This window comes from Chaetomium globosum, genomic scaffold (assembly GCF_000143365.1).
Source record: "Chaetomium globosum CBS 148.51 scaffold_1 genomic scaffold, whole genome shotgun sequence".
NCBI classification, from domain to species: domain Eukaryota; kingdom Fungi; phylum Ascomycota; class Sordariomycetes; order Sordariales; family Chaetomiaceae; genus Chaetomium; species Chaetomium globosum.
In genome coordinates this window covers 4,770,028-4,795,657 of record NT_165976.1, presented here as the reverse complement: position 1 = coordinate 4,795,657, position 25,630 = coordinate 4,770,028, and the positions used below count along the sequence as shown (strand labels likewise).

The 25,630-nt window shown below is 55.7% G+C and overlaps 7 protein-coding genes across 7 annotated transcripts; 4 read left to right on the top strand and 3 right to left on the bottom strand.

Moving 5' to 3' along the window:
• Positions 1-895: 895 nt before the first annotated feature.
• Positions 896-4,903, top strand: CHGG_01551 (uncharacterized protein; the record flags this gene model as incomplete). The annotated part of the gene is made up of 10 exons (XM_001220771.1): positions 896-1,170; positions 1,238-1,441; positions 1,554-1,843; positions 1,895-2,196; positions 2,917-3,012; positions 3,210-3,605; positions 3,674-3,923; positions 3,992-4,186; positions 4,296-4,493; positions 4,656-4,903. The coding sequence occupies 10 exons, from the start codon at positions 896-898 to the stop codon at positions 4,901-4,903; spliced, it is 2,454 nt and encodes an 817-aa protein (XP_001220772.1).
• A 723-nt stretch (positions 4,904-5,626) lies between these two features.
• On the bottom strand, positions 5,627-8,740 carry CHGG_01550 (uncharacterized protein; the record flags this gene model as incomplete). The annotated part of the gene is made up of 3 exons (XM_001220770.1): positions 5,627-7,886; positions 7,938-8,386; positions 8,441-8,740. 3 exons carry the CDS (start codon positions 8,738-8,740, stop codon positions 5,627-5,629), a joined length of 3,009 nt encoding a protein of 1,002 aa, XP_001220771.1.
• Positions 8,741-9,611: 871 nt separating this feature from the next.
• CHGG_01549 (uncharacterized protein) lies at positions 9,612-10,281 on the top strand (the record flags this gene model as incomplete). Its single annotated transcript, XM_001220769.1, has 2 exons — positions 9,612-9,631; positions 9,729-10,281. The coding sequence occupies 2 exons, from the start codon at positions 9,612-9,614 to the stop codon at positions 10,279-10,281; spliced, it is 573 nt and encodes a 190-aa protein (XP_001220770.1).
• A 721-nt stretch (positions 10,282-11,002) lies between these two features.
• Positions 11,003-11,380, top strand: CHGG_01548 (uncharacterized protein; the record flags this gene model as incomplete). The annotated part of the gene is made up of 2 exons (XM_001220768.1): positions 11,003-11,031; positions 11,164-11,380. The coding sequence occupies 2 exons, from the start codon at positions 11,003-11,005 to the stop codon at positions 11,378-11,380; spliced, it is 246 nt and encodes an 81-aa protein (XP_001220769.1).
• Positions 11,381-16,319: 4,939 nt separating this feature from the next.
• CHGG_01547 (uncharacterized protein) lies at positions 16,320-16,876 on the top strand (the record flags this gene model as incomplete). Its single annotated transcript, XM_001220767.1, has 3 exons — positions 16,320-16,377; positions 16,448-16,764; positions 16,820-16,876. The coding sequence occupies 3 exons, from the start codon at positions 16,320-16,322 to the stop codon at positions 16,874-16,876; spliced, it is 432 nt and encodes a 143-aa protein (XP_001220768.1).
• Positions 16,877-18,897: 2,021 nt separating this feature from the next.
• CHGG_01546 (uncharacterized protein) lies at positions 18,898-19,958 on the bottom strand (the record flags this gene model as incomplete). Its single annotated transcript, XM_001220766.1, has 3 exons — positions 18,898-18,957; positions 19,484-19,616; positions 19,792-19,958. 3 exons carry the CDS (start codon positions 19,956-19,958, stop codon positions 18,898-18,900), a joined length of 360 nt encoding a protein of 119 aa, XP_001220767.1.
• Positions 19,959-21,027: 1,069 nt separating this feature from the next.
• On the bottom strand, positions 21,028-24,466 carry CHGG_01545 (uncharacterized protein; the record flags this gene model as incomplete). Its single annotated transcript, XM_001220765.1, has 4 exons — positions 21,028-22,202; positions 22,545-22,779; positions 23,358-23,681; positions 23,747-24,466. The coding sequence occupies 4 exons, from the start codon at positions 24,464-24,466 to the stop codon at positions 21,028-21,030; spliced, it is 2,454 nt and encodes an 817-aa protein (XP_001220766.1).
• Between the last annotated feature and the right edge of the window lie 1,164 nt (positions 24,467-25,630).

The window sequence follows — 25,630 nt, the reverse complement described above, 5'->3', positions numbered from 1 at the left end:
GAGCTTTAATACCTGGATCAACAACACGGCGAGACTTACTGAACGATACACGACACATTCTCTCTCCCTCACGGCCTCACCTGAAACCAACATCTCCAGAAATACGTTCTTTCCAGATCACTCGAGATGGCCAAGGCCAAGTTTCAGCCCAGTATTTCCCCGTTCTTGTCTCCTCAGAATCCAGGGGCGAGGGCAGCCCGGCAAGGTTGACCGACCTTCTGCGGCCAATTCAAAAACATGGACTGTTGCGGCGGAAAAGGACCAACAGCCTCAAGACGGAGTTGACGGGGGCTCGTAGACGGAGTTGGCGGGGGTGTTAGGGTGGTTGACCTCGGGAGTCGGCCAGATTGTCTCGGTTTGCCGTCAAGTGATGGTTTAGTTAAGCCTCGGATCTGGTCAACTTTGAGGCGTGACGCATGAGGGATGGTGAGGTTGGTCTTGGGTTTCTAAAATAGGGTAGGTAGGTTAATGGACCCATAATCCATCCTCGCCATGGCCATGGGCCGTGGCCCTGGACCAAAAAACCATGGTACATGAAGCGATATACTCCGGGCATGATGTTCATATTGAAAATCTGGACTTTTCTTGCGAGTGCACGGGCAGTTAAATTCGATTGTGTACCCCGGTGATAAATGAGGAAGATACACACATGGACATACATAGGTAGCTACACACTTTGCAGCTTGCCTATTTTTGGCAGCACGCCAACAGCCAACAGCCCACAGCCACTCAACAACTCCGCTACCTAAGCAGAACCGCCTGAATCTGCGCTCGTTCATTCCATTCTCTCCCATTTTCAAGTTCGCTGTGCGCTAAGCGACCAACAAACACATCACGAATTTTTAAGCAACAAGTCCGTACCCATCTTCCAACCCTTCAATTCCACAGTTTCACTATGAGGGACGAAATGAAATCCGAAAAATTGGACGAGGAGCGAGATCGATGGGTCGATTCTCTCGATGATGGTGAAATCTGTCGCCTGGCTTCCTCTTTCCACCACGGAGACCCATGCACCATCTTTCGTCCGCGCAAGCGTGGCGGTTTCAACGTCTGTTTTTTTATTGAGTTCGAGTCCACATCAGAACGATGGGTGGTCCGGATCCCAATCCCCGTCATGGTACCCAAGGCCGTCCTGGACGAAAAGACTGAGATTGAATTGGCGACTATGCGGTAAGCAGAAGCTTTTCTGATCACTCGCTCAAACGCTCCGGCTAAGCGTAACCCCATGCTTTTCTAGATATGTGTCGGCCAAAACTACAATTCCCATCCCAAGAGTACATGCCTACGCCTTCTCTGACACAGGACTGAATGGGCTGCCCTTTATCATTATGGACTACATTGACGGCCAGAATCTCAAAGCCCTAGGGTTCGGGGGAAAGGATAGTAGCCACACCTTCGGCGAGATTGGCCGATTGGAAGGGCCTCAGACTCCCACTGCGAAGTTTATCCACCAGCAACTGGACCGATATCTACATCCAGCTTCGGCAACTCGAGTTTCCCCGAATCGGGGCCTTGGGGCTAAGTTCTCGTAATATCTCGGCCATATCTTGTAGCCCAGAAGAAATCGGTGTGTACCAACGGCCGCTCTCAGTCGAGATCTCGGACCAAGAGCTCGATGGCCTAGAGCCTGCCGAAGTCTTCCCGCCCAAGCGAACCTTCTCCACGGCCAGGGAATTTGTGAATGGCCTCCTATGGCTAGCAAACAACAAGCTTGAGAAGGAACGCGACCAAGCACTGGACGATAGGGCACCTGACTCTGTTTTATATGCCGCTCACCATTTTAAGCAATTTATTCAAGACGAATGGTTGGATCAGTCAGCCAATAAAGGACCATTCGTCCTGGGTATGTTAGCTCCTCTCCTTGACGTACATGACAACAACCTGGCTGACACAGCACTTGGCTACGTTGCGTACTTGTTAGTACACGGAGACATGGATATAGTCATAGGAAATGTCCTGTTTGACCAAGACTACAAACTCGTTGGCGTCCTGGACTGGGAATGGAGCCGGGTGGTGCCAGGCCAGCTCATGATGCCCCCTATATGGCTCAATGCCGGCAATATAGAATTTGTGATGCTTGCCAAACATGCGTATTGCACACAAGTCGCTTACCTCCGTCAAGCCGTCCAGGAACGGGAGAAAGCACTAGGTCTTCCTCCACTCCTATCGACCCAGTGGGCCGCCTCTGGAGACGTGGTAAGTTGTTAGCTCCCTTCCTCCAGCTAAGGATATAACTAAAAAGACTGACCAAACAGGTGCCACCCCGGTGTTGCCATTGGACTCAACTATCCTGATTATGCCTTCCTTGTGTACGGCGAACTCGTTTTTCAAAAGACAGTACCCCGTCCTCGTAATGCTACAGACGAAGAGTTGGAAAAGCGATTGGACGACGAGGTAATCCCACGCGTTCGAGCCTTTATCGACGCTTCAGAGGAACGTCAGGCTTTCTTGGAAAAGAAGGTGCAGGAGCAGTTGGCATATTTCGAAGCCGAGAAGGAGCACTACGGCTGGGAGACCGCGCGCCGGATCACCAAGTCTTATTCTCTGATGTGGTAGCCATTGGCATGGTTGGCGTTTGTGTTTTGCCTCAGTTATCTTGGGTATGCGTTGGTCCATGTGATAGGTATTATTAGTATTGCTCGGGTAATTTGTAATACCTGCATGCATCAGCGGCCTTGGTTGATGTGCAAGGGGTGCGCTGCCTGTTTTGCAAGAATGATCGGGCACCTCCTACACCTTCCCACAATTGATATTGTAGTTAGACACTGCCCATCTAGCAGTTGCCTTACTTTGGCTGCCCAGCCTAGAACACAGCCTGATAGCTTCCAGGTCAGGTTCATATCCGGACTCCGGACTCCCGTTTGTGTTACATAACATAACCTCCCCGCGGCTTTGATAATACCCTTCAAATTGCAGGCTCGTCCGAATCAATTTGACTCTCTAACAAGTATTAACGTAATTGCCTCATTGCTCGCCATGGGAGACATGGAAGGGTCGGAGCTTGGAAGCTTGGTATGCATGGAGGAGGAGGACCTAGAATACCGTCCTTTGGCAATACTCATCATCGGCGGTGGGATTGGTGGGCTTTCCGCTGCCATCGCTTTGCGGCGGAATGGTCACAAGGTTTTGGTGCATCTCCCTACCCCTCCAGACTCGATATACCGGTATCCTCGTATCCATGGAAACCCCCGACTGACACTCACACGCAGGTCATGGACAAATACAACATTGTTGGCGACGTCGGGGCGGCGATCCACCTCTCCCCCAACGTCACCCGCATCCTGCCGCGCTGGGGCATCAAGACCGAGAACCTGGAACCAAGCTTGATGTCTCGCTATGTTGAACGCACCAAGGGCGGCGATGTGATCAAAGACGTTGATCTCACCGTCCCCAACGCACGCTGGGGCTACCCCCGGCAGATGGTTCACCGCCCTGCTCTTCACCGGGAACTAAAGAGAGTTGCCACATCAGCGGAGGGTGTTGGGGAGCCCGTGGAGTTCCTCCCAAAACACCGTGTTGTCGACGTCAAGCCACATGTGGGGGTTCATATGGACTCCGGTGTACTGGTATCGGCTGATGTGTTCATCGGGGCCGACGGCATTAAAGTAGGGTTGTTCCCATGGCTATGAGTAGGTATTTGTGCATACCGACTGGGACTGACGTTGTGCTCTAGTCAAAAACGAGAGAGGCCATCAAGCAAACGGAGCTGTTCCGCACCGGCAAAGCAGCCTTCCGGTTCCTTATTCCCTCATGCCTAGTCGAATTCAGTCCCGAGACAGAATCACTAGGCAACCAGAAAGACACACTCACCACCTGGTTCGCAGACGACAGGCGGATCGTCATGTATCCGTGCCAAAACAACGAGTGGTTGAACTTTGTCTGCATCTACCCCGACCCAGTCTCAGAAACACTCCCCAACCACGGTACGACAAAAGCCGCCCCTCAACCGCTCCATGAACGCGCACATGCTAACCCCCTTTTCTTTTCCCAGACTGGGGCAGGGCTGCTACACGCGAGGAGGTGCTCAACGCGTTCAGCGACTTCGACGAGCGGCTGCTGACCCTCTTCCGCAAAGCCGACAAGACCACAATAAAAGCCTGGCAGCTCCTCGACATGGAGACCCTCCCCACCTGGACATCGTCGAAACTCGCCCTCATGGGCGACGCAGCACACCCCTGCCTACCCTGTAAGCCAGAGCCAGAGCCAGCCCGCCATGCCCCGCCTCAGTCTCAGTCTCAGTCTCGGCGTGTACGGCGCGCGACTAGACAAGTCGATGCTGACCTTCCCATCAACAGACCAAGCACAAGGCGGCGCCCAAGCCATAGAGGATGCCGCCGCCCTCGCCGCCGTCCTGCCCATGGGCACCGAGCCCCACGAGGTGCCCGAGCGCCTCAAGCTGTACGAGGCCATCCGCTCCGAGCGAGCGGGCCGCATACAGGAGTACTCGCGGCTGACGGGCAAGGATTGGGTGAATGGGGCGCCCGTGTATGATAGTGAGTTTTGGTTTGCTTCTTGGTTCTTTCAAGGACACACATTCCCCCCTTCTTCCTTCACCCCCCCGTTCCCCCCTCCCTCAGGCCGACGGCTGTTACCCCCGCGGTTGTTGATTGGATTGCTTGGTTGGCTGGCTAACCTGGGATGTGAATGGCATGAAGTGCGGGCGTTTGAGGAGTACAACTTCAACCACGACGAGATGTCCAACTCGGCTTCTGCCTTTAAGACCTGGCTTGATGCCAAGTTGACGTCGATGGCAGACGATGAGTTGTTGGAGCAGCCTTGGGAACAGGCTGTGGAGCGGCCCTTGGGGCAAACCTTGGGAAAGCCTGTGGAGCAGGCCTTGGAACACGCCTTGGAGAAGCCCTTGGGCCAGACTTGGGAACAACCGCTGGAGATTCTCGACTGAGCACCAAGGGCCGCCTTCTGTCTGTTCGAGGCGGGGAAGAGAGTTCAGTTCCCTGCGGGGCATATATTTGGTTTCGGGCATGGTTGTTTGTGGGCAGCATCAGTCAGGGAAACAACCCACCGGTATGATAACTTTGAAGAGAGAGACATGAGTGTTGAATGCTAAGCTCACCGCTGCCTGGCAATATCACAACTGGGGGCGAGGGTGGGAAACAAGCAAGGACCACAAAACGGTATCTACATACAGGCTGCCTAGCTAGTAGTATGCACAACAAGTAAGATTGACAGGGAATTAAACAAAGAAGAGGCCGCGAAGGCCCGAAATGCTAGCAAGCAAGCGCACGCCGCCAGACCACCAAGCAGTGTCTAACACACCCTCCCCCGTCTAGGTCACCGTTCACCCAGTCAACTAGGTCTCCCCTCCCTCTCTTCCACAAGGAAAATTAAGAGAGAGCGAGAGCAGAGAAGAAAAAGGAAAAGAAATAAAGAGGAATCATCTCGTCATAACGTGTCCCAAGCAAGCAAGCAAGCAAGCAACGCCTCGTGCTCTTCTTCCCCAACGCCGCCGCGCTCAACACCAACAGCAACAACGACAACAACAAACAGCCCCAGCCAACGCCAAACCAACGAAACAAAACGAAACAAACAATCAACACCCCCTTCGAGGTCTGGTATCCACGAAGGGTGCATCATATATATCTCTTCCCCCACCTCACCAAAACATCTACCTCCTCCGCTCATCCACATCCTCCCCAATCACGCCGGGCGTCCTGGGATCCACCATAGCCGCCAACCGCTCATCGCCCCCCCTGGCCCCGATGGTAACCCACACATGCTTGGCGGGGATGGGCACGCCGCGGGTCTCGCGGACGCCGGTCCAGCGCAGGCGGCGCTCGCGGCTCAGGTCCGAGTTGCCGAGCCCGCCGTTGGCGGTCCACTCGCGCACGACGTCGCGCACAAACTCCATCTTCTTGCGGAACTGGTTGGCCGCGGGGATGCCCTGCAGCTCCGGGGCGATCTCGGGCCGCCGCCGCGCGCTCGCGCTGACGCTTCTTGTGCCGGCGCCGGTGCCGCCGCTGCTTCGGAGAGAGGAGGTGGAGGAGGAGGAGGGCTTGGCAAAGTTGAGGAGGGTTTGGAGCGGGTAGGAGAGTACGGCGCGGTCGTCGAGGGCGGATTCGGCGAGGGAGCCCGTCTCGTCGAGGCGGCGGGCTGCGTCTTGTGGGAGGTGCCAGAAGTGGCACCAGACGCCCGCGGCGTCGAGCACGATCTTGGTGTGGTCCGGGAAGTTGAACTGCGTGTGTCCGTCCGCAAACATCCAGCATCCGACGTCGCCGAACCGTTGGTAAAAGGTGACGACGTCTGCGGGCACCGCCGTGGGGTCCGTGATGGTCGGTACGCGGATGGCTGCGTCGTCGGTCGCTGTCGGTGTCGATTGCTGGGTGGGGCTGTCCATCTCGCGGCCGTAGGCGATCATGTAGTTGGCAAACTTCTTCCAGAGGACAATGCGCTCGCGTTTTCGGTGGTCGTAGATGTCGCGCCCTGCCGAGAGCTTGCCAACAGTGCCGTCTGCGTGGACAGGGAGGATAAAGTTCTCCGGAGCGACCCGGACGCGGGAGATGCCGGTCTCCCCGTTGTTTTCGTAGAAATAGATGCCTTCTTTCATGGGCACGATCTGGTGGCGTCCGCTGTAGTTCGGGTCGTCCTTGCGCAGGCAGTGACGCTCGGCATCATGGACGAGCAAACAAGCGGGGGGCAGCATGCCGGGCTCAGCACTCTCTGGTGACGGGATACTGCGGAGGATACACCCGACACTTCCATCGTTGAGGACGTAGCCGAGACCAAACTTGTTGGTGTAGTCAACCCACTTCACCACGATATGCGGGGGGGACGGCGTCTTGTCCCTCGAAGACACGAGTGCCATGGTCCGGGCATTGAGTGCCCGCTCAAGCTCAGCCTGAAGCTTCTGGAGCCGCTCGAGAACCACATCTGGCTGGGTGCCAGGGACCGTTTCTTGGTACTCGGACGGGCTGAACAGCGATAGCTTCTCTTCCTGTGGCTTTTCTCGCGTGGATACCGGCCGTCGTAGCGGGGGAGCACGGTCGTCGGAGCTGACAGCGGGTTGACTTCTAGTCGATGTGAGCTGGCTACGAAGGCTGCGGGTCGACGTCCTTGAGACCGGGGCGGGATCATCGGCGGGCTGCTGAGAGGGCGCAGGTGTTTCTCTCGTGGGGCGCGGTCGCAGGGCGACGGTTCTCGTCGTGGGCTCCGTGACAGATTTGGATCGCGACACGCCCGTCGTCGTGGTTGCAGGCCTGTGTTGCGCCCTCTGCTGGGCAGCAAAGCTCTGCGGCGGAGCCCGTAGCAGGCCAGCTGAGGGCTTTTGAGATAGGGTGCTCTCCTTGAGGCTTCTAGACTCGGATGGTCGCTCCGAAGTTTGCGATGATTGCTTTGAGAGTTGTTGCGCCGCGACCCGAGCCTGGAGCTTCTGCTCGTTCTTGATTTCATCGAACGGCCGGTAGACAATACCCTCGGCCAGGGGGATGACTGGGGTCAGACCGTTCTGCTCCTCCTCCGCCATCTCCCTCCAAATATTCCTGAAGACCAACTGCGACTGACACCACGGCCCAACACCGCACTCTCGGCACATCTCCTGGACGTTTCGAAGGTTGATAGACTGGGCTTGGGAGTTCAGGGGCTCGTAAAAGGCAGGGTTTTCAGGCGCAAATTCCCGCAGTTTGTAGTTGATGTCGGAAGGGCCTGGCATGTATCCGGAGGTGAAGAATGGGTGTGCCACAATGGTGTCGGGGTCGGGTCGCTTATCAGCATCCTGAAGCATGGTAGCGACAAGATCTTTCGCTTCCTGGGTGATGTATGTAGACGAGGTGTCGGATGATGGCCATTCGTAGTCACGGTCTTTTGCGCGGCGATAAATTTCGTCTGTCGTCGAGGATTGGAAGGGAGGCTTTGATGTGAGCATCGCAAACCTGGTTTGAATTAGCATTGGGATGAAACGTGGTCGGTCAGCAAGAGCTTACACGATGATTCCCAGACTCCAGATATCGACCATATGATCATGGCCCTTCTTCCCCTTTTCTAGGATCTCAGGAGCAATGTAATTGGGTGTCCCACATAGTGTTGTCCGTCGCATGACCTGCATGTCCTTGCCGGTGAGGAGCAGAGCGGCCAGGCCAAAGTCGCCAATCTTGGCGTTCATGTACTTGTCGAGGAAGATGTTGCCCATCTTGAGATCGCGGTGGATGATGCCCTTCGCGTGCATATACTTGATGGCCCCCGCGATCTGGACCGTGTAAAAACGCACTTCAGCCTCGGTCAGGCCCTTACGACGCTTGACCATGTCCATGAGCGAGCCATTGGGGCAAAGTTCCAGAACCAGGTAGGTGCAGCTCTCGAATGTAAAAGCGCGGTGAAACTGCACGATGTTCTGGTGTCGCATCTTGGAGTGGATCTGCAGTTCTGTTTGGAACTAGAGAATGGCGGTTAGCTTCAAGTACGACGATCCCGCCACCGAAATACCCACCTTTTGCTCCATCTTTGTCGGCATCTTGCTCTTGACAATCTTCAGGGCAACGCGCTTCGATGCTCCTGCAGCCTTGCTTTCGTAGCAAATGGCAAAGCCGCCCTTTCCTAGGAGCTTGCCGACTTGATAGACGACACCATCCTTGCGGTCGGAGCTTGGCGGCTCGACAACATTGTTGGGCGGCGGCGGCGGGTGTTCCTTGTCCCTCGTGGTTTTGAGTTGGGCGGCAGCCTTCGTCTTCAGTTCGTGCGCTCGAGGGAGCCGTTGGGCATTAGCATCCCGGGGGGACAACGCCTCCATTTCGATACCCTTCGGGCCGCGGCGGCTCGAGAGAAGATCGGGGATTGTGAGGTCTCAACGGTTTGCCGAGCAACGTGTCGTCGAGCAGAAGCTGGTGCTATCCCAGTTCTGTTTTGCCAGTTAGCGTCGATCGAATAGCTAGGCTATGGAAGACACCAGAGGGAGTATGATTGACAGGGAGTGTCGTGGCCATTCCGACACTAATAAAATCTCCAACTCCAACTATAACATAGAAAAAAAAAAGGCCTGAATTCACGAGGGATCAACTCACGATGCAAGACGTCGTTGTGATACGGCGACTGTCGTTGACCGCGACTCGGATGCACACGATAGAGCTGCCGTTGGCAAGGCGTGCTCACAACCGGTGACAACAGTGAGGTATTAGTGATGAGTCCGGACCGGCGAAGTGTTTGTTGCAGGTGTCGGGTCCGGAAAGATACAATCGGGAAATTCGCGGCCGAGCCGAGCGTGGAGTGTTTCCCCGGGTCACCACAGCAACAAGGCCCAAAGTGTGGGTCTGCACTGTTGGCCGCCCTCGAGCCGCCATGATGGTCACTGCGGGCTGCAAATAATAAGCTTCCTTGAACCACCACTTGACGCAACTTCATTGGCTCAAGTACCGAGCTGTCCCTGAGACAACCCCACCAAAGTTGAAGATGACTCCATGTCCCCCTCCGAGGCTTCCTGAAGACGACAAGTTAAACCGATATTAAATCAGCAATAAGGACTTCCAACGGATATCACGGCGGCGAGCCCCAAATCCGACACCCGTAAGCTCGGCATCGCAATCCAGTGGGCCGTTCAAAAACCAGAGTTCAGTGCGCAATGGTGCCGCTGCCGCTTTTCAAACTCGCGGCTCTCCTCGTGCGACATGTCTCCAAATACGGTGCGGTACGTTTGCTTCCAGGCCGTCTCCCGAGTCCAGCACCCTCCTAACTCCTCCCACCTCGCAGAACCACATAAAACACCAGGCGCACGAACACCCCAGATTCCGGGCCTTTGCCGCGCGGTATGGCCAGACAATACACCAGCTTAATATGCGGATGTCGGTCGCTGTAATACGGAACAAAGATGCCGAGCAACGAGCGAAGGAGAAGGCCGAAGCCCCCGTGGTAAAAACAGAGGAGCAAGTCAAGAAGGAAGAGGAGCTCCGAGCTAAGTACGGGACGACGGCGCGGGAGTCGATCAAGGAGCACAAAGAGGCCCCCGTCAGCATTTGGAAGCGCAAGTTCAGGTCGCTTCCCGAGGGCAAAGCGGTCGACCTTTTTGCCGACGTGGTTGGTGATGCGTTTATTCTTGCGGTTGCGGGAGGGTTGATAACGTATGAGTACTGGAGGTCATCGCAGAAGCCGGATAAGAACAAAGAGATGATCGAGGAACTACAACGTAGGATGGAAGAACTAAGGATAAAAGAGGAGGAACTCGAGGCCGAGGAAAGAAGGCAGCACGAGCGGGTGCAGCTGATTGAGGAGGCGTTGAGGGCGTTCAAAGACCCGAAGACGAAACTGCCCCTCCTAGCGGCCCCAACGGCGACAGCTTGATGCCGGGAAGCAGGGAATATGGTATCACCGTAACACCCTTTCTAGGGTCCGGGCGGGTTACCCTGTTTGAGGCAGCATTATCTGTACGATGACAACTTTGAAGGGTGGCCATGTGACGATAGGCGGCACCGGCACCGGGCTGGTGCCTTGGAGTTTGGATGCAGGTTTACACATGAGGAAGGCACAAGCGTGTGCACAGGCGAACAAACCCTTCTCCCACAAAAAAACAACAACAACCTTGGCATAGAGATAGAAACGATACCCAATCAGTTAATGACAGACCACTCAACACCTCATGGTTCAGTCCCGGGTGCAGGATAGCGGGTTAATGGATCACTCAAACGAGGAGTCCGCGGTGAACTTGATTTGCTCGAGCCTGAGGCAACGCCCGGCCTGGATATCGGCTGCAGCCCAACTTCTACAAACTGAGGGGAGGCGATGGAGAGGTACCACCACATATCGATCAAAGCATAGATACTTTACAGCTAACATAGCCTTAGAAACTAACCTGGTGACCCATGACATCGCCCTGAGCATCCCAGATTTACACTCAGAAAACTACGAGACCTTTCACCTCTTGCTCCTCGCCCCGGATGACCTCACCAACCCACAAACGCTCCCCCGAATCCAGCACCTCCACAGCCTCACCAACGGCCCCAACACCGCTCTACTCTTCCTCTTCAGCCCCCAAGACAGCAACTCAACAACCTCCCAGCCCGCCATGCAATCTTTTGTGGAGCTCCACATCCAGTAAGTCCCCCATTCACCCATCCCATCACAACACACACACACACACTATTCACTCACAACACACACAAACATCTACACACACAAAGTATTTACATCCACATCCACATATAACTAAGCACACGCATACAACAGCCTCCAAACGCACGCCCTCCCCCTCCCCATAATCCCCCTCGCCTCCTCCGACCCCGCCGCCCTACCCACCGCCCTCCAGGCCTTCCAATCCTCGCTCACAACCGCGCGAAGTGCTTGCCGCTGGCCCGTGGATGCCGCGCGCGAGCTGCTGCCTTGGTGTACGGTCACCAGTAGCAATGTGGTCAGGGACGCGGGGACGGCGGTTGGGCAGGGTTAAGGTGGCAGTGGCAGGTTGGGGGCCAAGGTCACGGGTTTACGGTTACGGTGAGGGGCAGGGACTGGGACAGAGTCAGGGTGGTTACGGTCAGGGACAACAGGGTCGGGGTGTGAATAATAGTAATGATGATATGTCTGGGGCGTTGTCGGAGGGGGTTGTGGGAGGGGTGGAGGGAGCGGTGGGGTGAGTTTGGGGGAAGTTGGTTCAGGGGATCTCTGGAAGGGGAGGTGATTTGGGGAAGTTGTGGTACGGGGAAAATGGAGATGGTTTCGTTATTGGCAAGTTCCCTGGAAAGTCTTGGCGAATCGCCGGGGAGAGACGTTCAACTCTACCTGAGAGCTGGGCTGACGTGCGGTTCAGGAGGTAATCTTTGAGCGATGATGCTTGCTTGGGCATGGCCTGGTGGTCTCGGTGGTTTGGGCTGTCTACGTGGCATTGATGGGATGGGGATGGTATCCCGGTGGAAGTTAAGCTACAACATGGCAGAACACAACTAGCACTGACTTGGCGGGTCGATGTGATTTGCTCTCCAAGCCCGGAGCCGCCGTGACGGATCAATGTGATGGCGTACACCGAGATCTAAGACATTGCCGCGGTAAACACCAAATTTGGCGGCAAGTCGGCCCCTCTGGTACCTGGGCAGAAATAATCACGGAGTTAGCTCTATGCAGTCGGCTGTCAAGTCGCCTACGCGCAAGCCGCCTGATATTAGGTAGTCAGGCAGTTAGCTAGCAGCCTTACGTAGCAAGGCTGCCGTAGCGAGGCCGTTGGACGGAGCAGTCACCGGGTTTGGGCGTGGTCCGATTCTATGCAGCCCGTCGTCTCATACTCTGTTTGTGAGGCCCAATGGCAGTGCGGGACTTCAGCAACTACTAACAATACATTTTGAAGTTGGCGGCGTCATTGCCTGCTGGATGGAGGTAATCTCTTCTTGGACATGTTGGTTTGTGAGCGTCAGCTGCCATTTCCAAGCGAGCAAGTGATTCCCTCAGGAACGATATTTGGTTTATCTGTTGTCAGCTCCAGAAAAGTGCAACTCTCAATAGAGTTGCCGGTTCGCATATAGAGAAGCTGACGCATTGCGGCTCACGCCAAAAGTCATGTGCTCATAGGGTGAGACAAGATGAGGCGACGAGAGAAGGCGAATGGGAGGATGGACTTTTGATGATTTGGTATCCCAATTGGGAAACCCGGCGCCACCCTGAAGCTCAAGCATTCCTGTGTCTGGTCTCAAGTCAAGGCGGCCCTCCCCGGCCGGTTCGCCGTGAGAGGCGTTGGGGGCGGCCAGCTCACGGGCCGAGAAGTGCGGGGACGGCGGCGTGGTGGACAGTGTCACAAGTGGTACTTCGTAGCGGTGAAGGATCAGATCCCAAAGCAGGGCTGCAAGTGAGACCAAGGATATATTATTCGTCTCGGAGAGGTTCCTGCTCGATGGAGATGCGGTGACGACAGCGCCCAGCCTCGGGAAGATCGTCGGGTCAAACTCCGCACGAAAGTCAACGAGGCACAGGATCTTGGCCGCGCCTAGACAAGTGCAAAATCACGGCAGCGTTGGCGTCACGAATAGTGGCATGATATAATCCTCCCCATCTCGATCCCAAGAGCTTGGCCGTAACATGAAGCTATTTGAAAGCGAGCGAAAGTCGACTCTGACCCAGCTGTGCTGATAAAAATAGCCTGGCATTGTGCGATGTGATCTGCTGCAGGGTGCAGTGGTGAACCAGCTCGAGGCCAAGCCACAGGGTGCGGGGGAGCCTCTCGTTTCCAGCCCCATTGGTTGGAAAGGAAGAAGCTTGCTTTCGGTTCTCATTGGGCTCAAGGTTTTATTCCATGCCGAAGCGGCCAATGGCTGGCGGTGACCAACCGCTGAAAAGATTGGTTCAGTGTCTTTTCGATCTATAGAGGCCACGAGCAAGGAGATGCTCGATGTGCATATGCAAGCAACAACATGGGGACTGGGACCGGGCCGGCGAATGCAGATGCAAATGCCTGGGAGATTTCGGCCCACCAGATAAAAGACTGCGCTCAAATGCTGCAGTGCAACGGGAGTGCGGTTTTATACATAGATCTTGGAATGGCCGTCTACTAATCGCAAAAACTTTTCGTTGCCGAAGTGGCTGGTCTGCTGTGTTGATGGAGCTGAGATCGCTTGGGCAACGTGGTAGCTCAGAGCATCAAACCCTTGGCGTTTTGGGTTCTCAACCCGCGCTGCCCGCGGAGGTTTTTTGAGAAGCACCAAATTCGAGAAAGACGTTCCCACGTGGATGGATAGTATCTTGTGATGATCAACGAATGTAACGCTTGCAAAAACGGAAATTGAGCGACAAAGAAAATCAGGACGCCTTTTCGCCAACGTCAACGATCGCGGCCAACATCATCGACATCTGATGAGTGAGTTTTCTTCGTGGCGGTTGTCATGTCGAGGCCCGCCGCTCAAGCAAGCCAGCGGCACCTAAGCGAGGATCCCTGCCCCTGGCCCTGCCAAGAGTATGGATCTCCCCCTCCCATCAGCATTGTTCGCCCCAGCCGCCTCAAACGGCTTGTGCTTCAGCCGGCCGCCGGATGAGCGGGACCGGGTCTCAGAGTCTGCTGTGGCTGTTCGACTGTACGAGGTGGTGGCGGCGGCAAGGGGAATCCCAAATCTGGGTTTGAGCAGAGATTTCGACGCATCGCTCGAACATCCTAAGCTTCCATTTTGGAACATCAATGTCTTGCCCGGCAGCACGGAAAGATGGAACAGCCTATGGAGCTGCTTGCCCTGTTCGGGGTAACAACCAAGTGTGTATCTCGGGCAGTCCTTCCATGCTCGCATTCATTGCTTGCGTGCAGACGCAGCCCGCAACAACAACGCCGATAGTGCCGTTATTGTTGCCCAATCCAGGCGCGATGCATCTCAGCCACCAAGAGACAGAAGAACCTCTCAAGGGTTGAGGAGTCGACTTTGTCACTTGACACCGGCCAAGTGCAGGGGCGTTACAGGCCGGTACATCATCTTGGCAGACAGGGAGGCATGCGGGGGACCCTTGGCTCCTCACGCAGCGACATCGTGGCTGGTCATCTCATTGGCAGGACCCGCCCTGTAGCCGCCCTCGGCACACACCAATCACACCAAACAGTGCAGCCCAGAGAGCTGTGTCGCAACGCTTGCATCGAAGAAGTCCACCGGGCCAGCAAGCAGCAAGCCCATCTCTGTTCTCTCTCGTCGTCGCCCAAATGAGCTCCTTGCAGTCTGCCCAGTGGGTAATGGCAGACGAAAATCCTCATTTTTCTCTCGTTACCTTTCGCTACCTCTCGTTCAACAGAGCAAGGAATTGAACAAAGAATAAGTGGAAAAACGGAGGGAAAAGAAATAAGCAGCAGGTCATTGCCCGTCGACCGTGGCCCGCGGTGAGCGTCCGCATTTTACCGCCGGCGCCCATGGTCGGTCTGGGCAGCGGCCGAGCCTTTTTTGCCTTGGACGACAAGCCGTCCATCAAACAGCATTGGCAATGGCCCAGCAAATCGCTGGTGGTTTGATAGGTGAGAGGGGTGTGGAATACCTCGTACCCCTGGTTACTTTTTCTGCTTCGCGAGCCGCCCCCTGCTTCCCCACCTCCCACCCACCCTGGACCTCAGCAACTTCCCGCCCCTTCCCCTCGGCTGCTGCCATGCGGACCATGCGGGGGCTTTGGCTCGCTCACAATCGCTTGCGCGGAGACGCTGAGGCGGCCCCGAACGTGGCTGGTTTTGCTCATGACACAGATCGTGGTTCCATTTTTGTTCTTCTTTGCTGATGAGGCAACTCTCTCTCTCAATTCTCCGTCACCATCGAGTCAGGCTGTCGTCTGTTTCTGTGAACCCACACCCCCGTGTCCGACAAGGGTGTGTCAAAAAGTTCCGGAAACGACTCCACTTCTCGACTTACACCACTCCACGGCCGTTCGCGCGCAGGCCCCCCCCCCCCTTCCAGGCACCTCGGCGTTCTGGGCGCAATAAACCCTGTCACTTCTTAAACTCTCAAGGTCCCGGGTGTCTGGGGATCAAGCATCCGTCCCCGCCACACTCACACACTACCTCCATGCCCAAACGCCCCCTTCCACCTCAAACCTTCCCCTTGGTAACCACGACCTTGCCTTGTCTGATCTCCATCACGGGTCAATGCGAGGGCTGCCCGGCCTGACATCCCACGGTAGTTGAGAGAAAGTCCAGCCCGCAGGAAAGCTTCATCTGAATCAGACCCCTCGTCGAACTCCGGCATCTCCATGGCCGCTTAGCCCCCGATCCGACGAAACGGTCCACTCGTCTGGGAACCCCCATCAATGCTTGCCCCTATGCCTGCCGTGGTCATCGACAGGGTCACCCGAACTTGGATATCGCACGAACACACCCCAGCTTCAGACTTGCGACCCGAGACACAAGCACACCCCCGGCGGCCCATCTGATACACGAGCTCCCGGGCTCCGGTGCCAGCCCACCAGGGCGAGTGCCAAACTCCCCGTCCGACGCCCGGGCTTGTCTCGCCGTGGCCGGCCGAGGCGAGGGATCCCCAATATCAAGCCAGCACCGCCCCGCTGGCCGTGGGTGTCTCGGATCTCTCCTCCGCCTCTCTTCCTTTCCTCTCCTTCTTCGCCGCCGCTGGTCGATAGCCTTCTTTCATATCGATCTTTTTTCTCTTGGATCTCGGTAGCCCAAGCCACCCATCCATCGCAGGTCCGGAACCTCGCTTTTCTTTCCTTCGACTTTTTACCCTGTACTATTTGTTTCTCTTCGGCTCTCGCATCTTTTTCTTCGGCGCCCAGGATCGATCGTTTGGATACGGAATTTCGGTGATAATCGGGAAAACGACAAAAGCATCAGCGTGTTTGTGACACGGCAAGAGAGAGGGATTTGTGGAACAGCTCGGACTATTAGAAGGGACACCGGGACCGCTTGATCGGACCATCACTCGCCAACCGGAATTATGGGAAGGCTTATCAAGAACCACTGGGCGAGGCTCATTGTCCTCTCGGCAGCAATGTGTAGGTAACCCAGATGGGGATTCTCGAGAGGAGACAGGGGGCCGGACGGAATGCTAACACAGACATGCAGACCAGATCGCTGCCGCGGTAGAAGGATACTTCTGGCCCAAGATATTTTGGGATTTCGTCACCAAGACGCTCGATCCGGCCGTCAAACCGATACCAGTACTCCAGACCATTAATCTAGTCTTTGGCATCATCCTCCTCGCATGGGAGTGGCCGTTGGGCTTCCTCGCCGGCTCCAGCTTCCATCGCAGTCTCGAAGCGCGCCTCGCTTTCCTGCCGCTGACCGCTCTGGCCGCCGCACTGATGTACCAGGGCACGAATGCCGCCATTTATCAGGTCATTGGGTTGGGGGTCTACTTTTGGGCGTACAGCGAAGGAGAGGTATGTTTTGGTCGGATGATGCTTCGCTTGAGACGGATGCTAACACGTTACACAGATGATTTGCGCAAAGCCGTGGACTCTACCACAACGGACCCCGCGTGGCCGTGTCTAGGGGGACACACACACACACACGCACCTAGTACCCCTGTCTATATCTACCCGTGGTGTGAATACTCGATGCCGCCAACACCTCTTGACCCCCTACCTCACGACCTCGCCACGTTGCCTCCACCGATCCGTCCAACCGTTCCAGCAAGGCACACCGATCGCCGTCATCGCGAGGACCGAAGACGATCAAGCCAAGCTCCTCGCTTGGGCTCACCAAGGAGAAACGTGGACTAGAGTGGGACGAGGAGGAGAGAGAAACCGTACATATGGCATCAACGACCGAAAATACGCATTCCTATTCTTAGATGGCGATCTGAAAGCGCTCCTCTTTTTTTTCTGTATTTCTTTTTCATATACCATCATATTTTGTCCATTTCAGCATGACGAGACCTGCCCTGTGGCGGGATGAAGAGGAAGGGGTGGCAGCATGGCGAGCATGGCGTTGCGTTGTTATTCCAAGGGGGCAGACACCGGGGCAGGGCCGGAGAAAGGTGTGCTTTAGGGTATGGAATACCCACCAGTGGTTCTGGCATGCGCCTCAACCGTGGTTGCAAGGAGCCCGTGGTCCCCTGAAGGCTCGGGAAGCGGGCAGCAGGAAGCAGTAGTGCTTGTGTATAATCCAAACGCAATCAAGCTCATTGCTTTCACCTTTCACGACTTCTTCATGTGCATGCCTGTGCAATTTGCGATTCAAAAGCATTCAGTCATGAGTTGCCAAATTTTGCTTTGTCAAAGGGGTTGAGGGGGTAACTGATGCTACCTCGCCATCCGCCAAAACCAAAACGCGCCTGAAACCCAGAAGGGGTCTGAGCCAGCAGCACGACAAGGAGACAACCTCGTAAAATCCCCGAGATGTATCCTCCAGGGTCAATCCCATTCCACACTCCCAAATCGCTACCAGAAAAACAAGACAGAGTCAAAAGTTCTAGAACCAACAACGGCCGGGAACTCCCAGCGATATCCAGAAGTCAAGAGTCAGGAGTCAACAAAAGACAACCAACAACCCTGCCTCGCACACTCCCTCAACAACAAACGGACCAAAGCAGAAATAACCAAACACCCTCCACAACTAGTTAACCCAATCTAAAAAAATGGCACTCCCTCCCCCCCTCCACCCTCCAACCCAAACCAAAACCCTCACCCTCAGAACCACAACCCCAACTCCAAATAGAGGATTAGGTGAGGTAGGCCTCCCAGCGGCAGACGACACGCCACAACACAACACAACGCAACCTCCACAACACAACAAGCAGGCAGCGCCGTCGCACCAAGCGCCCAAACGCCCAAACGACCCAGTCACAGCCCGCAACACCTACCCACCCACCTCCGCGCGGAAAAGTCAGCCTCTCGCCTCTCGCCTCTCACAGATTCCCCCCCAACTGACTCAACTCCCAAACGAAAACGCCCGCGCGCCAGCGCGCCAGCCAGCCAGTCACTTGGCTCGGCTCCCCAGCGATTGAAGCAACGCCAAGCAACCTGTCTCACCAGGCGGGCGGCCCTGTCTCAGATCAGGAAAAGCAGAGGGAGAGCGTCACGTGGCGCTTGGCGGCTAACTTGGACGTTGCCAAGGCGCGGTCGGTTTTCGTCCGTCCGAGACAAACCGCCGAGACGTCGTTTGTGAGACGGAGCACCAGGTAAAAGCAATTGAATTGGGCCATTCGGGAGAGCAGAGATGTGGGTAGGTAGGTTAGGCATTCATGTCGTGTTACAGACTATGGGAAAAAAACAATTCACCACCCCGCCCACGGAGAGGGGGGCCAGACCAGACCGACTGAAGATCGCCCGCCTCATCATCGACCCCGGCTTCCCGATCGCCGAATTCGAGACCCCGATTGATATCAACTGCTCTCACCCTCCACCCGCCTTTTTTCCGTGGCTATCGAATCTGATCGATGGATTACCGCCACCCGTTTGCGGCACCCTGATGCAAGACAAACTTCCGATCGTCTGAGGTCAGGGTCCGGGTGTGGGTTGGTGGTGCACTCGGGGTGAGTGCATAGCCGTGACTGGGCTCAACATATCTCCTTAGCGAGTGACGTAGGCCCCACCCTTGGAGTCATTCTTGCGGCCTTCGCGCTCCGGCATCTGTAGGTCAGGTATGTCAGTATGGGTTTTGTGTCTTCTCAAGCTATGTTCTTTTGTCTGGTAAATGAATCCCGGCCGCCACGGCAGTAGACAAGGTAGGACAAAGCAAGCGCCGCGACTGCCGTGCGTCAAACTCAACCACTAGATTGACTGATTGATGGCTGGATTGATGGCTCCGTGATCTGGTCCGATCTGCGGCGCGGCCTCCCGCTGGGTGGGCACGGCCACTGAGAGCGGCCGGCGGAGGCCCCAATGTTGTGTGCGCGGGTGAGCGGGCGGGCGTGCACGAGCGAGGCTCAGCAACGGCAGGCCGTTTCACGAGACGCCCGGCCGCCCACTCGTACCGTTCTCGTTGTCATACACCACGAGCCCTGCCAGCGGCTGACAACTCGCGGTTCGACGAACACCGAGGACAGCCCGGCGGCGCGAAGGTGTGCGACGCCAATCGCCAATGGTGATCGACGCAACGACGGGAAAGGGAAATATACGTGGTGTGGGGGGAACAGGAAGGGAACAATCGACATACCGAAAACTCCTGCAGGCGCCCCTTCTCCAGGATCTGGAACACCGCGTCTTCGTCCTTGGAGGTGCCGAACTCGTTCTCGAGCATCGCATTTGACACGCCGTCAAGTATACCCTGATGGCCTTGCCTAACACGCCTTCTTGTTAGTACATGAATGGAATTGTATGTATTTTAACTTTCCCGATTGCGTCATAACCCCCCTCTCCCCCGCTTTGACAGGCTGCCACCGACGAGCAACGGGTGACACATCGGCGGGCAGGCAAAAAGCAGGTATAGAGCAACGTAGAGCAAGAAAATGAACAAAAACCTACCCGTGTGTAGTGAAGATCTTGAACGATGACACGACCTGGGGGAGTGGCACGCTCTTGTCGCCCAGCCATTTCTGGTAACTCTCGACGCTGTCCAAAAACACGACAAAATCCTCGTCGTTGCTGCTCTTGTAGTGCACCTTGGGACTGTTGGCTTCTCCGCGCGCCATATTGGGCTGTGAGAAGGGATGATTGCGTCGCGTGGGTGTAATTGAGTTTGGGTTTGGGCGTGTCACTCGTGGGTTGTTCGAGTGGTCGTCTTAGTGAGTGGTGGTTGTGGCAGTGTTGGTGTTTAGTTTGCTTGAAGAAAGATCGCTTTTTATCGTCAAAATTCAAATCGAAGTATTCTTATGAGAGTCAATTGCAGTATGCTTTCAATAAAAGTTCGTCTTCCAAACTGTCGTGTGCTTCTTGCCTTCATTAAATAAACGACGGGAGGTAAGGGGCAGGTGGTGACGTCATAATTTGATGTGACGATGAGGGTGCACCCAAGCCTGCCGGGCCTGCCACCAAGGCAAGCACTGTATGGATTGCTGCAGCACTGCCCCGAATTGGCATCTTTCTGCCATGATTTAGGTAAGCTTTGTGGAGTAACTATTGGCTTTATTTCAACCCCGATTCAGTCTTTGATAGTGTAAATGCTAGTTAAACCGCTAGTGCCACGAACAAACGGCATTGGCATTGACGGTGCGGAGCAGCAGCGAGCAGACCCAGGCGGGGTATATTCACACAGTTCCCGGACATATCCGCTATCATGCCATCGCCGAGGTACCTTTACAAGTTCCTGCAGCGAGCTCCCCTTTTGACGTCACCGTTGGCCAACACGACCAACACCTTCGGCATATGCCGATGAATCTCGGGGATCAACCACTGTGTTTGCACAGCCTATGCCTTTTAACTTTTTACCTACATAGTATACCTTAAAGCCCACAGTCTACCCATCCACCAACTAGGTCTTAGCCGGACTAGGACCGAGACCATCGTGCGTTCTTAATTCCAATAACCTTAAGTATACATCCAGTGTTCCGTGTTCCCGACTGGAAAAAAAAACGCCAAAACCCATCCGGAAGCTCCGTGAGGTGCCTTGCTTGATCCCCGTTCCATGTAAAAAGAGAAAAAAGAAAGTGAGTGTGAGAGGGGGGTATCAAAAGCAAGCCATCCTGTCCTTTTTCGTTTTCTTTTTTCCATCCGGAAGTCCAGGTCCCTACCCCAAATAAGCCAGCCAGCCCATCAGCAATTTCAGCACCCTCCCTGACGAAAAAAGCTGCGAAACCTATCCGCAACCGCCTCCCGCCTCCGCACACTAGCCTGAGCCAGCCTCTTCCCCGACAGCCGCAGCGACTTGGACCTCGACGACGACGAGGCCATACCCGCCCCACCATCCCCCATCGACACCTGCACTGAGCCCCCCTCAGGATTTTCGTTCTTCTTCTTCTTCTCTCCCGAACTCTCCCCCTCCACAACACCTCCCCCTCCCCTTCCCCTTCCCCTTCCCCTTCCCCCCCCTTTACACCCGCTGCTCTTCCTCAGCATATTCATCTCGGCCTCCCTCCCCGAAGCCGAGATCTCGCTTAGTTGAGAGCGCTGCGAGTTCGGCCGAGGCGAAGACTTCCCACGCTCCTTTCGTCCCGCAGTTGTTTGCTCTTGTTCTTGTGGCTCCGGCTGGCCCTCTTCCTCCGTGCAGCGGCCCAGCTCGTCGGGTGCCGAGGCGCGTCGAGGGATTGTGCCGGCACTGGCGGCAGGGCGGCGGCGACCCGCCATTTCCAGCGCCTCGGATGAGTCTCGTTCCGGTTCGGATGTCGACATGGTGGTGGCGGTGGTAGCGGTGGTAGCGGTGGTGGTGGTCGCGGTGCGCGGCCGGTGTTGGTCTCGGTGTGGCCCTGGGTGGTGGTCGGGGGCAGCCGCCGGGTATGCGAGGTCGGATGCGCCTGCAAGCGCAGGGGCCTGTTTGGTCGTCCATGGCTCGATCTCAGTGCTAGTTGCGGCGGCCGTGCCGCTCTTCTTCTCCTTCTGCTGGTGCTGGCTCTGGGTGTGCAGGCTCGCAAAGCTGGCCGAGCGCCGGCTAAAGCTGCCGGGGATGGTGACCGAGCTCAGCTTGCGCATCATGGACGACGCCGAGGCCCGGACGAGGTGCTCGCTCCTGGACCGAGCGGTTATCCCGGGAAAAGGCAAGACGTCGCGGGTCCACACGTCCGAGAGCAAGGCCTCAAGCCGTGCTCGCTCAGCCCGGGCCGGCGCTAGCACGGGGATGCGGCTATTGGTGGTGAGCAGCGATTGCGACCGGTTGATCTGGCTACCAGAGCTCGTTGGGGCCTCCTTGGCGGCGCTGGTGTTCTTGAGGATGACTTGGTAAAGGGGGGATTTGGGGCCAATGGTGGTCGCCCGGTGTATCGATATTTTTCTAGCAATGGTTCCTACAAGCTTGTCAGCAGAGCCCGAATTTGGGCTCGCGATTCAGGGGGTATACCTGGTTTCCTAAAGACAGTTCCCAGCGTCTTGATGTTGAGGGACAAAAAATTAAAAATATCTGGTTGCGTTTGGTCTTCATCTTCTGAATTAGTTGTTTGGCTGCTTCTCAGTCGCGCCCTCCACTCCAGCTCCTCTTTGGGGGAGCATGCAGTCAATATCAGCTCGTAAAGTTGGTTGTCGCATAAGAATACAATTTTCCAAGAATGCAGCACCGAGTGACATTGGAGCCCTGCATTTGGTGAGCATACCTATCCGGAGTGTTTTGGGTTTGGATGGTAAGGTCGTACCTCGGCCATTATCAACTTCTTCTACTCTAATGTTGTTTAAGGAGATACAGGCTTGGATAGTGTAGACCTGGTCAACCCTGGCAGCCGTCGCGAGGCAAAGCCAGTCACGGTACAAGAGGGCGACCATGTACTGCCCACTGGCGCCGTCCTTGGTCTGCCAGCAGACGTGGAGAGCACCACAAAGCCGGAGATGGCCGAACGACCGAATGCGGTTCCTCAGGACCGCATCCAGCTGCTACTTCTTGTTAGCGGAATTAGGAACGGCTACAGGTCACATACTCGGTCTGGAAACGCAAGTCGGTCTTGGAGAATCCACGTCTTCTCCAAAACTGACTTGGTACGAGAATCGTTGGTGGCTCGGTTGATCTCGGCAGTTGCCTCGCGAAGCCTAATGAGTGTGTTTTCAACTTCCATGTGAGAATATGGGCAGTCAATGACGGGAGTGTGCTTTAACAACTCCGAAAACAGGAGAGGATATTTGCACACCCGTTGAATCGGCTAATATGCGTTAATTGAGTTTTCCGTTACAGCAGAGGATAACTTGCCTTGACAAGCAGGTCGCAGATCGCAAGAGCTTTCTTCGACTGGCTGTCGCGACTATCCGCGGGACTCAGTGACGAGGCTAGGACCTCAAGCCCCTTTTGGTATGATGGCCAGCCCGGCATCAGACGATGCGTCGCAGCGACATCTTTGATCATCAGTTCATACTTTGCCCCATACTCCTCGTAAATAAAGAAGCGATCCATCTGTCATCCATCCAAAAAAAGGGTCAGCGTGTCGTTTGGGGTCCGGGCTGCTTGTGGATATGCCTACTCTTTTCATAAAGACCTTCGCGACTTCGGCTGCCACTTGAGGCTCGGCCACCCTCCCCGGGACATCTTTTGGCCACAAAACTCCATCTCTTCCCTCCGGAACAATATCTAGGCCCCTCCAATGACGGTTCCCACAATTCGAAGAGCTCGGTTCGGTCTGTTGGATGGGGAGATTCGGCTGCGTGCATCCTGAATCCGGTAACGCCCAGTGCAACTCTCCAAGAAGCTCCTCGTGAAGCTCTACGATATCGGTCAAGTTCCGGTTAACAGATGAACGCAGGCCTGCGGGGGTCGTGGGCAACGAAGCGAGGATCGTAACGTAGACCTATAAAAATGTGAGAATTGATAGATGTCAGCGATGTCCAAACCTACGTTCATCAAGAAGCGGACGTCTCCGATGTAGGATTCCTCGGTGCTGATCAGCTCTTCTAATATACGACGCCGCTGCAGAGCACGCTCAACAACGGCAGTGTCCACGGGTACCTGTTTCTCGGGACGACAACTCTCCTCAGAAAGCCGGGGCCCGGAGACGGAAGCCCTGCTACTGCGCTCTGTTCTCGGACCTCGTGATGACCGGATCGTCGTTTTTCGTGAACGCGTCAGCAGGCTGAGACCGTTCATGGATATACTGGCACTTTTCGGCGTTGTGACGAAAGCGAAGGACGAGTCGGAGGATGAGTGCCTGTGATGGGCGGACCCCCGGCTTGGAGAGCCTCGCTCCGACGCCTCACGAAGCCAGGGGGCGAGGCTTCCGTCGTCACCCAACATTTGGTGCTGCCGCAACACGCGTTTGTGCAACGTTTTCATCCATTTTTGGAAGGGCTTGGCCGGGCGCGGCCTTGATTGGCAGCGGAATTGATCGGGTTGCGTCTCGTGGCAAAGGAAGTATTCCTCTTTCCCCGTCTCCATATCGTTCCCCTCTTCAACGGGCGTTGTAAAGGCATTACCCAGCCCAAATCCATTTCTAACGACCCCCAAGTCCGTCATCCCACCTCCGCCTACTTGGGCAGCATCGGGCTTTGCATCCTCGGGCTGTTGCGGGCCATTGGGGGAACCAGAGAAAGCGAGGTTGGAAAATAGCGGTCCAGAATCGACACTCAGGGTGTGCATCATGTGTGATCGGAGGCAGATATAAAATATCTAGAAACAAGCGTGTCACTATGACACACGACGAGTAGGACCTGCCTCCCGATTCAAAACATGATAGAGAATAATACCAGGCCCAAACGTCTGTGTGTCGACGTTGGTGCCGGGTTCAACGAAGTCGGAGTGAAGAAGAGGGAAGGAACAGAAACGGGCCCGATCTCTGAACTTAGAGTGGGATGCTAGGCAGCTGATGTACCCGAAGCAAGTGGGCAGGAAGGAGGGAGGACCCCGGGAACAGCTCCCCGCCCCTTCGAGATCTAACCCCGTCTTGAAAGCCGGATTGGGTGGTGGGATATGGCATTGAGGAGAAAATATGAGATGGGATCGATTCATGTGGGGTGTGACGGGAAGCCACGGCCGGACTATGAGCTGCTGGTGACGGACAATGACGAGCTACCTTACTCGGTGCATTGAGCCAGCGCACTGGCCGAACAGACTAGGGCTTGCCCCATGATTGGAACGTCATCCGGACTGCCACGATGTTGCCGGACCCAGCCACGTCTTGAGGCCGGTTGGGTCCCGTCACGTTTGGGCAGCATCCATCACGACGCGGACGGACGAGTTAACGGGGATGTTGTGATGTTGTTGTGTAACTTTCCTCTATTCGCATGTGGCGGATCCATATTTTTGTTTGCGATCGTCCATGCCCGTTCTGGGTAGTCTCTTCCAGCTCCGGATTGATGAGACCGGACGGTATGAACAACCATGAGATTCGAACGGGGGATAAAAACGTCTTTCGGAATACTGGTTGCTGGGAGGGGCAATATCATCATCACTCCCTTCACTGAGCAGGGAGTGGTGTCTTGATGAAGAACTAGGTGGGATGGTTTGTTGGGCTGAGAAGACCTTGGACAATCCCCGAAACGGAACTTCTGGCCAAAAATCATTGGCTTCTTGGCGGGTTGCAACGCTCCGTGGTGGATGCTCAGGGCTTCCCCCCCAAGACATCCCGCCGGATCGGGACGTTCCACAGGCCTTGCCCTTCTATTGGCTTGACCGACCCCTCCACTGAAGCTACCCCGCGCCGCGCATGCCAGCTGCCGAACGCGTCATTTGCAGCAGGCTGCCCACTCAGCTCCATTGAGACCTTGATCGTTGCCTGCACTCGCTTGTCTTGAATTCCAAGAC